Here is a 17546-nt window from a genome sequence, read left to right on the forward strand (position 1 = left end):
TGGAAGCAGGGAGCAGGTGGAGTAACAGTTTGAAACGTGGAGGCATGAGCTGGAAAGCAGTGGAATGAGGATTAGCCAATGTAAAACAGAATATACAGTATGTGCATGAATGAGAGGGGGGGGGGGACGCTACTGGGAGAAGAGATAGCGAGGGTGGAGGACCTTACATACTTGGGGTCAACAGTCCAGATCAAAGGTGAATGTGGTACGGAAGTGAAGAAACGGGTCCAAGCAGGTGGGAACGGGTGGAGGAAGGTGTCAGGTGATGAAAGAGTTTCTGATAGGATGAAGGATAAAGTCTATAAGACAGTGATGAGGCCAGCCATGATTTACAGATTAGAGACAGTGGCACTGAAGAGACAACAGGAAGCAGAGTTGGAGGTGGCGGAAATGAAGATGTAGAGGTTCTCTCCAGGAGTGACCAGGTTGGATAAAATTGGAAATGAGCTCATCAGAGGAACAGGCAAGGTTCGATGTTTTGGAGACAAAGTTAGAGAAAGCAGACTTCGATGGTTTGTACACGTCCAGAGGAGAGAGAGTGAGTATATTGGTAGAAGGGTGATGAGGATGGAGCTGCCAGGCAAGAGAGCGAGAGGAAGACCAGAGAGAACGTTGATGGATGTTGTGAGGGAAGAGATGAGGGCAGTTGGTGTTCGAGAGGAAGATGCAGGAGATACGCTTACATGGAAAAGGATGACGCGCTGTGGCGACCCCTAAAGGGAAAAGCCAAAAGCAAAAGAAGTTTGTTTATTTTTGTGATTTTGATGATCAGACTACATTTGATGACCAATTTATGCAGATATTGAAGAAATTCCAAATACCTTTTTATCACTGTAAATTGTACATATATAGGTACCATTCTGCTTTTAAATGCAATAAATGGTTTATTCAGTCCAGTCACTGATGGTGTAATGGTTCACTTAACTTCCGCACAGGCAGCACGGGTTTAGTTCCCACTCAGTGACTGTGAGAATGTGACTGGTTGTCTGTCTCGATACATGCCCTTTTAGTGACTTGCAACCAGTCCAGGGTGTTATATGACTTTTGCCTAACGTCAGATGGGATTAGCTCCAGCTCACTGCAACCCTAAATATATCCCCCAAATGACGTGTTTGTGTGTTAGATACAGAGTAAACCCTCGAAGGATTTGGGTTGGAATCATGACTTCTGTGGGCATCTATAGGATTCCCCTCATTCCTTCATCCTGCTGTTAAGACCAGCACTCATTAAGAGGACTTCAAGAGGGTCAATGGCACATAATTCAGTCGGGAAAATCGATGATCCCAGCATCTGCTATCTCACGGCACGGACTCGCTCCGCTGCCACATTGATTTTCTTCTATTCTGGGCATCAAGGTTCACTTCCCATATTGGCTGCTCCGAGCCGAGCAATTCATCTGGGGCCTTAACATGGCCTCTAGCAGCTCTGCCAGTGCATGAACAAGCTTCTGGAATAGAGATGTGTCACTAATGTGTGTGAACAGCCTTGGCGCTATTCAATGGCGAGCAGATGTAGCTGCCAGCTGAGTCCATTTGTCAGTGCGGCTGAATTAAGAGCGCCGCCGCCCGCTTCGCTTATTCATCTGGCCGACGAGGAGAGGCAGTCGGCACAGGTGGCACGCTCGCAAACGCAGGTGATGGGAATGACGCTGCACATGTGCTACATCATCAGTGATTGTTAGAATAAAAAAATAAAGAACACAAACAAACATTTTTGTATCAGCAGCCCTGTGGACGAGTGGTTATCAGCATACAGAAAAACGGAGGGATGCAAGGGCCACGTTGAAATTCTTGGGCTTCATTTTTCCAAACGTGCTAAAAGCAATACATCTCCCAAATTATATAATGTTGATATATAGTAATTATTGAAATAAAATACTATATCGCAACTTTATGTTAAAGGTGACAACGCAAATAGTTCTAGATGTTTCTAGGACTTTGGGCTGGCCCCCAGCCCTGTATCCCATTAGAATAGAGCCGCCCCTGAACTGAGCCCATCTCCATATTCAGAACCAAAACGAAAGCAATCTGTAAAAAGATGACAACTTTTAAAGCGTGGTAGGTTACTTGCAGACTCAAAATTGCCTGTAGGTGTGAATGTGAGTGCGAACGGTTGTTTGTCTATGTGCGCCCTGCGATTGGCTGGCAGTCCAGGGTGTACCCAGAGTCAGCTGGGATAGGCTCCAGCACGCTAGTGAGGATAAGCGGTGTGGAAAATGGATGGACAATTGACCCATTAACCCATTATTTAATGAGCTAAAAATACATTTCACTCAACCAATTTCAGGACATAGCATTAACATTAATGTAAGAAATATTACAGGACTCTTGATAATGTAAATTCTCAGTGGGCCAGATGAAACAAATAAGCAGGCCGCCAGGCCTTACTTTACACACCCCTGCTCTAACGTGTAATGTGAGTGTCAATGCTTGTCTGTCGACATATACAGTATGTGCCCTGCAAATTGACTAGCGACCAGTCCAGGGTGGCCAGCCAGCTAAAATCGACTCCAGTTTACCCTTGACCCTGAATAGGGTCACTGGTAGAAAGTGTATGGATAAGATTTGGACCCATAATAAAACTGCTGTTTTTTTCCCCTACACATGAAATAAGCTAGGGAAACTTACAAATAAACTGATAAGTAACCCTCCTCCTTGCTCTTGTCTGAGGAATTTAAAAACATCTTTTAAATAACCAAACATATGTAACTTCCCATAATTGAGTGAATCAAAGGCTTTGTCCTGGAATGCTCATGAATAAAAACTGAGGTCACTTCAGCAGTTTCTTTTTACACTGCTAATAATGAGAAATTTCTTGCATTACATCTTAAAGTTGTTGTTTTTTTGTTTTTTTTAAATTATTTTTAACCTTTCACTGTCAACAGTGGTTAACTTATTTGTATAGTTAAGAATGTTAATGAGTGGTTTACAATGGAGTTTCATTCATGCGGCATTGACATAATCCAAATTTGTACACAAGTAAAGTCATAATTGCAGCCAATATTTGTATGAGAAACACTTCTAGGTCATGAATATGAAGCAATCAAATGAAAAACATTAAGTGCATCTGAAACTGAGCGTGCCTTCTTTTACCGCGTGACGACATATTTTTACATTGCTGTGCCGTTTGTAACCTTGAAATGTCATGACCTCATAAAACGACCAGTATTTTTACTTCCGTGCAGATTTACATACATTTGTAGACTTTTTTTTTTTTTTTTAAACCTATCCTCCATTATTTGCTGAAAAAGTAATCTATTGTGTTTTTTTGGGGCCAAAGCAATAAAAACATTGCTTTGCTGCCATCTTGGTGCCAAGGAACTATGTTGAAGTGAGTAGAGGAGCTTCATTTAGATAGAAGTATTGCTTTGCCCCAGCATCTGGTCATCTCTAGACAATGATATCCTCCTTTGGGGGACGTCAATTACTCGTAGATTTTCGCTATTCGTTGCAGGGCTCGGTTCCTATCTTGGTTCACTGTATTTCCTGTGACAAAACTGCAGCAGGCAAAAAAAGATGACAGAGCCAGATCTTTTTCCACATGAACTGAGGTGTTTTTACTGCATTTCAACAACATACAGTAACAAACCAGCCTTTAACACACTCCAGTCACGCCGTTGTCAATACCGACGCAGGCAATAAAAGCACCCAGTTGATGTTGCGACGGGTCAATACGACACACACAATGGGTGTAGATGTGATCGACAAAACTGTAGCGGGGAGGGTCCACTGGCACAGAATCACTGCAGGTACTTCTATCCACTTGACAATTATACTGGCACACATACTAGCCTGTCTGTCACTGTCAGGCATGGGACACTGCCGTGATGTTAAAACAGGACAGGCGGACGGTCCAACCTTCACGCCTCAGTGGTCTCCCTTCTACTGCTAACACCACTTTTGCCCTTTTGTTTACATGAAAAAACGTTTACTGTGTTAATTCTTGGAATATGATACTCTTGCAAGTCATACACGTCCATAGTGTATAGATAGACGAACTTTTTTTTTTTTTTTTTAAAGTCAGCATACAAGGTAAGCTAGGTGACTATATATGAAGACAACGACTAGAACTTTCACAGCACTGGCATTGGTTAATTTTAAATACAGTACTCAAGCATTGTTAGATTAAGAAAATAACAGAATAAAAGAAACAGAAACATAATACCCCCAAAACAAATAGGCTACAAGTTTAGCTCTTCTAAAATGTTTCTTTTGTATTTCAATGGCATGATGTACATATTTGTTTTAACCATACCAACAAACATAACTCTTATGGGAATTGTCAGTGTTGGACTTCCCTTCAATTTACACAGGACCATGCATATCACTTAATTTTTTTCTTAACTTTTTTTTTTTTTTTTTTTTTAAACCAAGACTCAACTTATCACTAATGTGTGGAGATAGTGTTGTCTTCACATAGACTCAGGTAATGGGGCTTTTAGTCGCTCGCTTCTTGGTGCACATCCACTCTATTGCATGTTGACAGGTTATGCAGGATACAGTGGCCACCATTTACAGTGGCCATGGTAAAGGAAAAGGTAGGGTAGGATAGGTGTGTGTTACATTTTGGACTCAGGCAGGGGTTGGTGAGGGGCTACGTGCCCAGGAGAGAAAGGGGGATGTCAGCTCCGGGACGACAGCCTTTGAATCCGTGCAGACCTGACTGGTGGTGCCTGAGTTAGTCTGTTTAATGTCCGTCGTTCCTCCCGCAGGCTTCGGTGCTCTGCAAACACAAAGAAAATCGTGTTACTGTCTGGCAGGCTCAACAATTTGTTTGACCTGTCCTTGTGTACCCTCCAAAGTCCTTCAGCTTCTAATGGAAATAACAGCATGGATGTCACGTGGGTGCAGGGAAAGATGCATGAAAGGGAAAAGGTGTACAGTGGAACCTCTAAAGTCACCCTTGAAGTCATTCAAGTCGACCAAAATTTGGGAAATACGCCTCTATAAAGTTCCAGATTTTTTTCCCCCGCATCGCTGTTATCTATAAACGGCACTGACACGGAATGAGGGGAGGAAGGTGACCAAGAACGTTCCTCCTGAGGAAGTTAGTGTCAGAACTGTAACAGAGGCGGGATGGCGCTCGGGATTAAATGTCCAAAAGTGACCAAATGTCCAACAGTAAGTAGTTATTATTTTTATTGTTTATTTTAATGTATCTAGTGTAATGTGTTTTTAGTTTGATCAACTCTTGTGACTCTTTTTCGGTCCCATGCCATCATTTTTTTTACTTTTACTTTTTACAATCTTCGATGTCTTTTTATTAGGTTTGCAAGATAATTAGGGTTGAAAATGCCCAGGATGCCCTTTTTCCAATTTATTCTAGTTGGCCTTTTTCGCCTGGCAGTTGAGATGGCCGGACTTCTCATTAATATTTGACATTTAAATATGCTTTGCTCTGATTGGATCTTTGAGGTCTTCAATTTAAATATGGAAAACAGCTTAGCTCTGATTGGCCGTTGGTGATAGCTCGGCGGCCAAGTGTTTGTTGCGATGTTGCTTGTGGGTCCTTCGATGTGGGGTCTTAGGATCATTGTGAAGCAGAATTTACCAAGCGCTGAATCGTTCGTCCACTAATGGGGAACTTGAGCTGAAATGACAGTTGGCGAATAACAACCGCATAGAGGGGAGGTGTGTGAAAATTAAAGAGAGGAGGATATTTTGAGAGGGTGGTCCTGAGGGTAGCCAGCGCACGACGTTCATCGCTTGTGCAACCGCAAGCTTCGCTATTTCACCCACAGTTTTACACATTTTAAATGCTAAATATAGTTAAGTACTGGGCTAAAGCATAACACGTACACTTTATATACTGTATTTGAATGGCTTGGTTGCAGCTGCCCGGTTGGTCGCTCGCTCAAAATCCTCCACGAAATGGGCCTGAACACAACATAATTCTCTTTCTGAAATGGCTAAAAATGTTCCCAAAAAATAAAGTGATGCCATTTCTTCCTCAACTTCTCTGAGGTTGGTCGGTGATACAAAGCTTTGCACATGACGCAGCCGTGTTGTCGCTCAGCTATTTTTTGCGGAGAGGAGTGGGCGTGTAGCAACCACTAAGTGGGCAGGTACTTGAATATTTAGTAACTCTCTACAGAACAAATACACAAAAATCTGATCCGGTCATTTTGCAAGACTTATGCCGTTTATTGCCTTTTGCATTCCATTAACCAACTGCCTAATTTTCACACTTAAACCATGTCACAGACACTTTTTGACAAATGTTATGCATAAAACAATAGAATAATTTGGATTTTGATGGAATTGGACCTTAAAAAAAAAAAAAAAAAAAAACAGGACGGGACTACAGACTGCATGCGCGGCTGTCTCGCTTTAATATAGCCTACTTGGACTTAGGAGAGTAAATATTGTCAGCTCAAAATGCATAAATCATATTCCTGTACTGTGTATATATATATTCCTAGAATTGCACCTGATGGAATGTCTTTGATCAAATTTTGTTGTTTATTTTCATGTCTATTCATTGACCATTTGAATCGAAAAACACTGTCTATTCTGTAAAAACATTTGTATTTATCTCCAAATTATTAGACAAATGTATTATTGTTATTATTATTATTATTCCCACCACTCATAAATATATCACTATTGTCTTTGACATTTTAAGTCAATTTCGTGGGGTCTTGCAAGTGTGAAAAACTTTGGGTGTTGCTGTTTATAATTTCAACTTGGCGTGTGGGAACATTTTTATTGCTGATGATTGCTTTTGACCTCAGAGGTTCCACTCCATCTTGTTTCTGATAGTTGCAGTTTTGCGAGCCCAGTGAATGTGAACCGGGTCAGTAAATGACTTTGAGAAACGAGTGACTGATGAGTAAATGCCGCCATATTTCTTTTCTACCGCGATGGTGACGTAAATGAAGTTGTCTTTCCTCGCTTTCTCTTTGTTTCTGTCTTCTGTTCCTAGATAGGAGCTGCAAGAGAACAGCCCTGTCCAAGCTTCTCTTTTTTTTTTTTCCCAGGGCACACCTACTAGGAAAATATTCCAGAAATGATGGAGAGGGATTTCCTCTTCCTCTCTCCTTTCCTTGCGTGCTCATCATGGAGTGATTTGAGAATGACGGAAGAAAGCCCCTGTTCCTGTGGACTTGGAGGTGCCCTTGAGCAAAGCACAGACGTACTGTAGCATTTCTCCAAGTGTATGGGTCATTTTTATGGAATTGTATCAATAACATGGCCCACTGAATTTGCGTTTGAAAATCAAGTAATTTTACTGATATGAGCATTTGATTTATTGGCACTTATTATTGTAAGTTGTTAAAAAAGCCAATTGTTTCAAAGAAAAAAAATACTATAAAGTAATATTTTTCAAACTTTTAATGCCAAGATGTCTTTACTGGTAGTTGCCAGAAATGAATCATGACTTGCAACATGTTTTCTGAAGATGCTAATTAAATTTTGGGCTATATAGGATTTTTGTCCTATTGCTAAATATACCTATTTCTGAGATATGAATGAATTTGTGAACGTGACCACAGTTAGGATAATTTATGCACTTGTATTAGCAGAATTTGAAGGGTAACGCATGCAAATTGTGCAACCCACACGTTTTTTACGAAGCTTTTTGTCTTTTGTCTTCACCGTTATAAAAAGAAGTATTTGCTCTGTCAATAAGGATCTCCTTTCCTATGAATGCCCCAAATTTTAAATAAGAACTTGTTGGAAATCGGACTTCAAGTGTGGCTGTTTCAGCGTGGGAGACATTTACCAATACAAAACCATCCATCAATCCATATTCCGAAACGCCTATTCTCACTAGGGTCGAAGGTGGCATAAAAAAAAATTGCTCAATTAGATATATATATATATATATTTTTTAACAAGTGTCTTTACCATTAGTGATCAAATTATATGAAAATGACCCGGTCACACCGACCGTCTTTTTCTTATGACAGAATGATGACGGAATGTGGGTGTGAAGGGAACGGACACATCACTAGAGCAGCTCTGATTGGTGGCAGCTCAGACACTGGGCGAGTGGGGCGTGATGTGGCGTACCTTGACAGGGCCGTCCACGGGGTCCAGTCCCTTCTCCGACAGCTGTTTCAAGGCACTTAGAGCAGCCTGAGAAGAGAGGGAAGAACAGATGGTCGAGTGAATGAATACGCAGGGAGGAAAAGCCCGATTGAGTGGGAGGGGAGTGAGTGTCACCCTTCAGCTGCTTTTCAAATAACACTTAACTCTGGGAAAGACAATGCCAGCAGGATACTTTCCCTTCACTCTCTGTTGTCTTTGGCTCCTCTGTTCTCACTGTTTGTCTAGCGTTATTGGCTTAACATTTCCACTTTATGTCCTTGCTGCCAAGTCAATATGACTGAGTGACATCTGTATGCCTGAATGTCACATCCAGATAAACGGCAGCAGCAAAACAAAAACTGTCAATTGTAAGATTTGGTTGCCGCTCTGGACACATTTAACAAAGTAAAAGTCTTAATCCACCTGCGATAGGTGAAAAAACACGATACAGAGAGAATTTAATTTTATTCTTTATAAATTAACCCCTCCCAGTAGTTGTAAGCACATTTAAAGTTCATAAAAAAACACACGTATAAAAAGTCACTTTTTTAAAAGTATTCCTACATGCCTGTGCACACTCTCGCTGTCAAAAAACTATCAGCAAGGCTCGTTCTTGCCATTCTCCAAATAAGAGCCAAAGCGTGCTTGCTTCAAGCTGTTTGTCACTCACATTTACCTTTACTGTAAAACTGACACATAAAACAAAATAAAATTAAACACTCTCCATTTAAACAACAAAATGTTCAATTAAACCATATAACTACAGAAGTCCACTAGTTTAATGCCAACATACTGTATGTTAAAGCGAAAGACCCTTGATGACCCTAACGGGAATTAGCGTTGCTGCTATGGTAATTATAAATCGTGCTACTTTAACACACACAGCCCAGCAACACATTCAAGAGAATTAAACATTGTATATTTAAACACATGTTAAACCTAACCATACAGCACTTTATTATGCACAAGTATAGAGTGGCTTTTTTTTTTTTTTTTATCACTGGAGCTTAATAGGGGCTCGTCTCTACCTCTCCTTCTTGCTCTTAATTACTACAGCTACATGTAATAATTAAGCTACTACATCCAGTAGCGCTCAGTGCTTCTCAGCATGTTCCGGCACAACATAGCGCTACACCGAAGTCACGCAACTCTAAATGTGGAATTGCCTGTTTACTGTAAAAGCCATGAAAATAAACTATTGCTTAAAAAAATCTGCAATATAGCAGGGGCATGAAAGATGACCCCTGACATAGCGGGGGTACACACAAAAACGTGACAAGCGACAAATCTAGCGACCTTTCGACTGTTAGGTCAGAGAGGGAGACGCTGACCTGGAATGCAAGTCAACTGCGCTTGCGTGAATCCGCCTCTGTTTGATTTTACCGCTGCCGCATCCTAAATGTTGCTTTGTGTGAGTCTTTTGAATATTGTCAGCTCAAAATGCAGGTTGAAATCGTATCCCTAAATGCACTTTATTAAAAAGGGCACTAAGCCGTTTGCGTATGCAGTCGCCTGCAGCTCATGAAAAATATGTTTTATTGATTTCTGTTCATGTCTATTTGTCAAAAAAGAAATACTTTTGAATTGAATTTTAAATTTGTTTTGCTTATTGTGTCAAATGACATCCCCAACTTAAACTATATCAACTATGAACCTAAATGGTTCATTACTTGATTCATGTCTTGTTGCGTGCAGCCAGCAATCTTATCTGCGTTTCCATGAAGTCTCACTATGCAGCCGATATAATTGATTTCTTGTATCAGGCTCTTGTCAGAAACTGCCATGACACTACCGACTTAACCTCTAACACCTGTGCCAAGTGCTGCTGGAGTGATGCTATCGTGATTTACAACACAATACTTTTGTGGGAACCAACTCAATAACAGACCACTTATACTACTGAAAATGGATAAAAATACATGTTTTGTCAATTTATTTTCATTACACTGTAGTTTTGGAGCCTTAAAAGGCAAACATTTCATAATGGGTCTTAAAATGCTAGAGTTTGGGAATGGTTTTGAATGCAAAGGTATGAGTGTGTTAGGTATTCTGTTTGGGCTTGAACGAGTACATCACAGTCAAAGCAGTAATAGTGCAACAAAGAGCTTTGCGTCAGCATTTGGGCTTGTAATGCTACTGCACCACTATCACCTCCAGTATTTAGTTTTAAGTCCTTAACCTATACGCCAAAGAAGCATATTAAAAAGAGTTTCATCTATAGTGTTTATTGACAAAGTGTCTTCGCAAACTAACTTTTCAAGGCAAACCAAAGTTTAGTGCAAGCAAAAAAAAAAAAGTTCATAGGCGTTTTAGTTAAGTGTAAATAAGATGTGGATTAAAACTTGTGTCGTATTCAAATGAATTCCTCTACTCGTGGATTGACAGCACTCTTTATGGACCAGCCACTGAGTTGAACCACAAATTGAAACCACTTGAGGGCCACTTCTAGAAACAGGCTCGTTCAGTGTGCCAAGATAAATGGGCCCATCTGATGTTGTCCAGCTTTTGTCATGACACACATCCTTTCTCTATTCCAATGAACAGGTCCAGATGAGCTTGCATTTTCCCCGTTCCCAACTCCGAGTGTGGGCTGAGGCGCTGCAGTGAGAGAGTTTATCTCCCAGTTGAGCCGACACCACGGGATCTGAGCACTGTGGAGCACATTTAACATCTGTCCTCCTTGTACTTGCATAACCTACACACCTTTCATGTTTTCTGTTGATGACATTGACGACTATTTCCGTCTACAAAAAAAAAAAAAAAAAGTGGTAGTAATAATGACACAGCTTGGATCATTTATACTCGTTGCTCTTAGATCAGAATAGAGATAAGACATTGGCGGCGTTGCTCAACAGATGAGTGAACAAGTGAACCCTAGTCAACCATACCGGCCACCCACAGTAGTTATCATCTTAATGTAGGGTCCTGAAAAAATGTTTTCTCCACATGCACTGCAACATAACACAAACTTCTGTACATCTATATAGAAAGATAAATATACTATGAGATATCCAAATCCCACATACAGAACATGGTGCACCAATGTGGCTCCACGGAATGTGCTTCAAGTAGGGAGGATAACACCATTTGTAAAAAAAAAAAAAACTACAAAAAATGGGTATAACTTCAGATTAGGAGAAATCGAAAGCAGGAAACATAATTAATGACTGAAGGAAGCAAAGGTCAAAATCTGGCTTTTATCCATCAAAGTGACGAAACAAAATCTGCGATGCTTGCAAGATCTGTAACAACATAGCAAGACAGGTTTGAGAAATTGTACTATTGGGATATATTCATTTTTATGAAAATCAAACCAATGTAATTCCCTAGTTTTTCTAATCAAAAGGATAGCTACACAATTTTTAGATTCTTGGGTATCCTATCAATAATAATGAACAGGAGGGTCCAGATGTACTAGATGGCTGTGGCTGCTTGTGATATTCAATCAGCATTACACCAGAAGATATACCAATTAACTATCAAGTGAGTCATAAATTACAATCAAAACAACCTTGTTATTTGTTGTATTTATTAAATCCGGCTTGGGGCCTTTTTCTCCTTGGGTAAATAGCTGAAGCCCATCTGTTTTGGGGGTGGGTGGGGGTGTGTGGAGATAAACAACCATAAATCAGAGGCTTGACGGTGGCAGAGCTGCTGATATACGACAGGCAGGCATAAGGGCCAAAGCAGTCAGTCTATGGCCCAGAAGCTCCATAAAGGCCACGACAAATACTGGGCCTATCTGTGGGAATGGAAGCCAATGATCGCATTATTGTTCTAATGAGATACGTTGGCCATCGTCAGAAGCAGCCATTGAACTAATGCATCAACACAAACACAGTATGTTTAGTCTGAGGCTGTGATATGCACAGTGCAGATGTTCCATATCCCTGGCATGGTATTAAGTGGATTAAAAAGTACGGCTTGGACTGGGATTTTTCAACTGAAGACCAAAGTGAGAAATCTGGTACCTATAAACTCATGTATTGTCAAAACATCAACCAATACTAACCATTTATAAATGATGAGACACAAATGAAAACAACAAACATGATTAAAAAGACCTTTACTAAGAAATTGCATGCATGCTTGACGATCAAATAAGTAGCTTCTAGCATTTTACTCTGCTAATCAGCGAAACAAATAGGAATTTTGGTCCTGAAGTTTATGCTTACATTGACTGAAGTTCTTTGTTTTTTTGTTTTTTTTCTTTACACAACTTCAAGATGGCGGCGGCAATGTAGAGCATGCAGCAGCGATTCCAGTTTAGAATTTCACCTTCGTGCTGTGTGATGTTTCCCCATGCTTGCATGGATTTTCTTCGTACTCCAGCTTCCTCCCAGTAATTTGGAGGCCTAATTGTTTTTATCTTATTTAGGCTTTAGCTCACCTGTGACACCAGCCGGGATAATTGCTATACGAAATGGATGGCAGTTGGCCATGTTTGCAATAAAGGTATATTTACATTTTTGTGAAACAAACACCAAACATTTTTTTTCTCTTTCAGTCTCGTTTCTGAACCTTGTAGTTGACATCCTTCGATTGATAAAATGCCCCATTGTCAGTTATACTTTTCTATGATCTATGATATTTGTGAAAAACCTTGAAACAAGAATACTAGCTGACTCAGTTGGATGTCGTTATGTCAACTTGCCCACCAGCACAAGACCATTAAAGTACTGAAGTCAGCCTCATTAGTCCCTCTTCACCTAGTCTCCTTCCACACCCCAACTTCAGATAACAAACCGGCACTCACCCCGTGCCCACCTCACACACTGGCTCATTCATCCATCTATTTAGCTGCTCTCAGTTCAAAGGCTTAGACAAGCAGCAGTCAAATGGGCCGCCACCGTCTGAGGACGATCTGCAACCGTAGCCGAGTTCCTGATGCGGAGTGACAAGAGCGGCTCATTTTTCTGGGCCTGCTGCTCTGTTAATGGTTTCCCCAACAGAGGCTTTGATTCCATCAACGGCTTAGCCAAACAAAAGCCCAGTCTCCCAGGAGTCCGATGCATCGGCCTGATGGATCTAATGGATTGTTAGATCACATTGACCCAGACAAATCGGACTCCTGTGTCAGTTCTCACTGCAGGACTGCTGGGTTCTAGTGAAGCATACAGGACAGGCCCCGTTAGGCTGGCTGAGGAGATGGGAAGAGGAACACAAGGAAGACAGGATAGGGACACAAGAGATAAATACTTTTGAGAATAAAGAGAATGTTGAATTCTTTCATATCCATCCCAAGCCACTCTGGCCCTCAGAAGCAACATTTCCAAAAAGAAGTACATCCATGCGGTTGGCCATGGTACATTGGGAATGGAAACGTGATCTAGCCGTGATCTTGTGTGTTTCCACACCACAAACATTGAAGGTCGGATAGTGATAGGCTTAAATAGCCATTTGAATTAAATAAAGAGAAACAGGATACAGTACAGTCGTGTGATGACCTTACATTATTTATAAACAAAACAAATAGCTATTGAGTCATGTCTCAATCGCATTCTCTTTTCTATTAATTTCCCCCCCAGATGTCACTTGTAATTTTATTCAAATTGCATTCTCAATTTTCCTCTGTCAAAACGTAAAGAGATTATTCACTGCTGACTTACCAATAAACAGTCATGTTCAGCACCACACTATTACATGAATTGTTTTACAATTCAGTAGGTCCTGGAAAAAAAATGGGATCGAGAAATGGAGTAAAATGAAAAAAAAAAACGTCTCAAACTGAACTGCACTGATTGGTGCAAATTTATCTCCTTCTGTCCTATTTTGAATGTTCAGGGCAAGGGGGATATTATTCTTGTCTGGAGTTCCCTTGTCTTAGCGGATGTGCTGCCTTCGCTTTTATCTAGTTGCAGACACCAGCTTGAGGTTAAAGCCATTGACCTAGTCTTAGATAATTTCTATCTTTACTAAAAAGCTTCAGCTCCACAAGAATTTGCTCTCATCAAACCTGACAGGCTTTTGATCCAGGCCAAGATTGCCACTGGCAGGCTCTCATCTTGTGAATCACAATCCAGTTTTAAATAACAAACCGCTATATATTCATAGAAATTGAAAATACGTAAAACACGATTATAAAAAGATAATAAGACTAATAACAATAATACATAAAACTAAACAAAAATAAATACAATACTACATACTTTTGTCAGTAATTAAGTCCTCAAGTTGGCCACCTGCTGTTCCAACGAGCAGCTTGTTGCTTGTCTCAAGGTGTATCAATTTGTTGTCCGAATCTCCACATTCACATACAGGAGGTTGAGAGTTTCATTCCCTTTTGTTGCACAGTCTACAAGTTGTGTGAAATCGTTAGTAGATCAACCAGTTTGAGGGCGCCGGGATGCTGAAATTGTAATCTTGCAATCACAGTGGGTATGACATCACTCGCGTTGGTTGCAGCAGTTGAAGGCTGAATGTGAGCAAAACAACTAGTTTTCTAACAGTCGTTAGTTCGAATAACCTCACATTCCCCATAATCAATGGAGGGAAAACCTCTCAGGTGCATTCAAGTAGTATAACTATTTAACTATATAGTTAAATATGAGCATGTATATATCAGTCAAACAAAGGAAGGGGGCCTCAGCAGTGAGGTCCTATGTACTGATGAGTGAGCATTTTCTCATTATTAATGCTAGACAGTGAAGTTGATTCATTTACATAAGACAAATTGTTGTCTTTTGTCACTCAATTTAAAAATCAATCTTCATACTCTTCTAATCTTCTGAGACTGTTACAGACAGTTGTGATTACAGAGCCTTGTGGGAGGACCCTTCAACATGAAAAGCATCTAGGAAGTCTTCTGATGAGGATGATCTAAGGGACGTCCGCTAGACTAAACAATGACCAGAGTGGATTTCAAACAGGGTGCTTTACAGGCAGAAGGCAGGAGCTGGAAAGTTGGAAAATGAGTGGCTTTTTGTCAGATAATTCTAAAGCGGGATATATTGTACAGTTTCTAAAAGGCCACATAAAACCATGACAGTGCTCTTCCCTCCCACAACCGCAAAGAAATTGATACCTGGGAGGAGGGATCCGAGTCATCACACGATCATGCTCATTATTTCTTTATCATGGCTTTAGTGAGCTTTCCTTTTGTCATAAATGTCTTGAGTTTCTTCTCATCCCTTGGCTTTAATTTCCTCCAAATTCCTTTGGTTTGCCTCAGCCCACATTTAGACCCTGGACCGGGATCACAGAAAACGTCCATGACAGCTCACGGAGAACACCTGTGTGTGCATAAGTGGTGCCAGAGTACGCATCTATTTGTTAATATGGTGTGATATGTACATGGACTCTTGAGTAACTACAGAGAAAATGTATTCAGAACTTCTCACAAAATTGCTTCCTCACTCTCTCTCCAGATTTCACATCCTCTGTCACATCAGAGGGATTGATAAAAGAGGCAGTGTGTGCCACAGCCTGACATGACGTTAATTCCTCTGAAGCCCTTCACATGTGCCGCCTCACTTTTTTTGCCTCCGCGGATTACCCTCGGCTTTTGAACAGCTGAACAAACTTCTCAATGAGGAAATGTATTTGATTCCCGCATACATCGCAGTTATGTGTGGACGCTGCCACATTATGGTGAGGAGAAATCCCAAAGGGGATGGCGTGTGTAATTCCGTGAAAGCTTCTGGCCTGCTCGCCGGCCGGCCGAGCTTAGCCAGTGGGTCCTTGAGGCTCCCCAGGGGAGCGAGCCTTCGCTGACATGGGAAGCCATAAATAAGAGCCTGGGGCGAAATGCCGTGTCATGCGTCATTTGGGCCGGAGAGGCCTGCTTTATCCCCTCCCATCATTGAGCTGCTGAGCATGGCACCTCCTAGGGCGTAATTCAGAACATATGGGCGAAGGCCGAGGGCAGAAGCACATACCACACTCAAGCCTTGTCAGCATAGCATCCGAGATGATACGCAGATACATCCCGAGACAGCCTTCATGATAAGAGCGTAGCAATGGTATGCCTCTTGGTGGTTGAAAAATTCTAATAAAAACACTAGGTTGATTAGATGAAATAAAAAGTATTTTCCGCTGTCAAAAATGTGATACCATTAACCATTCACAAATATGCGAAACAAAAACTACTGCTCAAATGTAATTGTTTAATACACATAGAACAAAGCATACACAATACCTTAATGTAAACAGATCAACAGTAACATTACACACAGTGCAAATATACGTACTTCAATTTGTTCTCATCAGAATATTAAAGGAAATACAAACAAATTGCTGTTTAATCTATAATTTAAATGCAGTTGGAGTTAGGCCATATTATTTTCCTTTAATATATTAATTTAAAAAAAAAGCTTTTTAAAGTAACGACAAATATGTGTCTATTTTCTGATTCCAGTTCACTCCATTTCTTTCTGCAAAATTCTTGCGGGAAGAAAGTCCTTCACAAACCAACCAACTATGAGGCTTTTTTAGTTGAGGATAACTGGAATTCGTTGGAGAGACCTACCAATGACATGTTTAATACAACAAGGGACACAATTCTTTTTGTAAAGAAAGCACTACTTAGGCAAAAGGGATCTGACACCCACAGCGAGTCAGGCAATCCACTTTCAATATTGCAAACTAATCCCGTGCTAGCTGATCAATCAGTGTCTATATAAAACATGAGATGAGCCGGAAGAATGAATTTGTGGCGGGCTGTGGAAACTGCCTTGAGAGCAGTCAAGTTCCAGCCGTTCTTCCCACAGCTTTGTTTGTCCCCAAGGGACATTGTCACCAACAATTTCTGAGCCAAATTGTCTCACAAACAGAAGCATGATCACTCCCAACCCGGATGACTTGGTACACGAGTGCGCCATGAGACTTCATCTGGGGTGCCACAGGAAATTATCCAATTTCACTTAATATGTCAGAAAATTATTATTGATTAACTACAAAAGTATCTCATCTATCCCTTCTAGTGACATATGAACAAGTACCAGCAAATATTCTTCCATTAAATAACAGACGGTACAATAAACCTGTGTATTCACCTGGTGTACAATTAAAGAGGCCCGGACTTTATACTGAGTAAGTCAATTTGTGAGGAGATGATCATTATTTCAGTATTCATAATATTTGTTACATTATTGTTTGGCAGTGGCTGTTCTAGGGGGCCAGTGCCCCCCTAACACTGTGCCTGGACACCCCACTGTAGCCCCTCCACCCCCATACAGTTAATATGCAGTACTGTAGTAAGACAGAAGCATCAGCAGCTTATGCACACCAACTACACACTTGTTGCACTATGAAAACGAGCAAGGAGTCATTAAACAGAGCACAACCTAGACTTACAGTACAGTACAGTACAACAACAACAAAAATGAAAACAAATCGGTGAGTCAAACTCACAGAGAACGAGTACAACAAAAACGTCTAAATTAATCACCACATGTACAACATGCCGCTATGCATGCCGGGAAATCTGTGTCCACTTCCTCTGATGCTACAGTACGTACTGTAAGTATTTCATTTGTGATATTGCATCAACACAAAAGGCGGACCTAATGTGTG

The 17546-nt window shown here is 40.8% G+C and overlaps 1 protein-coding gene across 2 annotated transcripts in view; it reads right to left on the minus strand.

The window, feature by feature from the left end:
* Positions 1–3529: 3529 nt before the first annotated feature.
* Positions 3530–17546, minus strand: part of stau2 (staufen double-stranded RNA binding protein 2) — a 90175-nt gene continuing 76158 nt past the window's right edge. For both annotated transcript variants that reach the window (XM_061759123.1, XM_061759122.1), the window contains 2 exons: positions 8016–8081; positions 3530–4722 (listed from right to left, as the gene is read on the minus strand). In XM_061759123.1, coding sequence (XP_061615107.1) covers positions 4687–4722; positions 8016–8081 — 102 coding nt within the window. In that variant the 3' untranslated portion in view covers positions 3530–4686. The remainder of the gene's footprint in view (positions 4723–8015; positions 8082–17546) is intronic.

The sequence above is a fragment of the Phyllopteryx taeniolatus genome, chromosome 20 (genome assembly GCF_024500385.1).
Source record: "Phyllopteryx taeniolatus isolate TA_2022b chromosome 20, UOR_Ptae_1.2, whole genome shotgun sequence".
In the NCBI taxonomy this organism is placed as follows: Eukaryota; Metazoa; Chordata; class Actinopteri; order Syngnathiformes; family Syngnathidae; genus Phyllopteryx; species Phyllopteryx taeniolatus.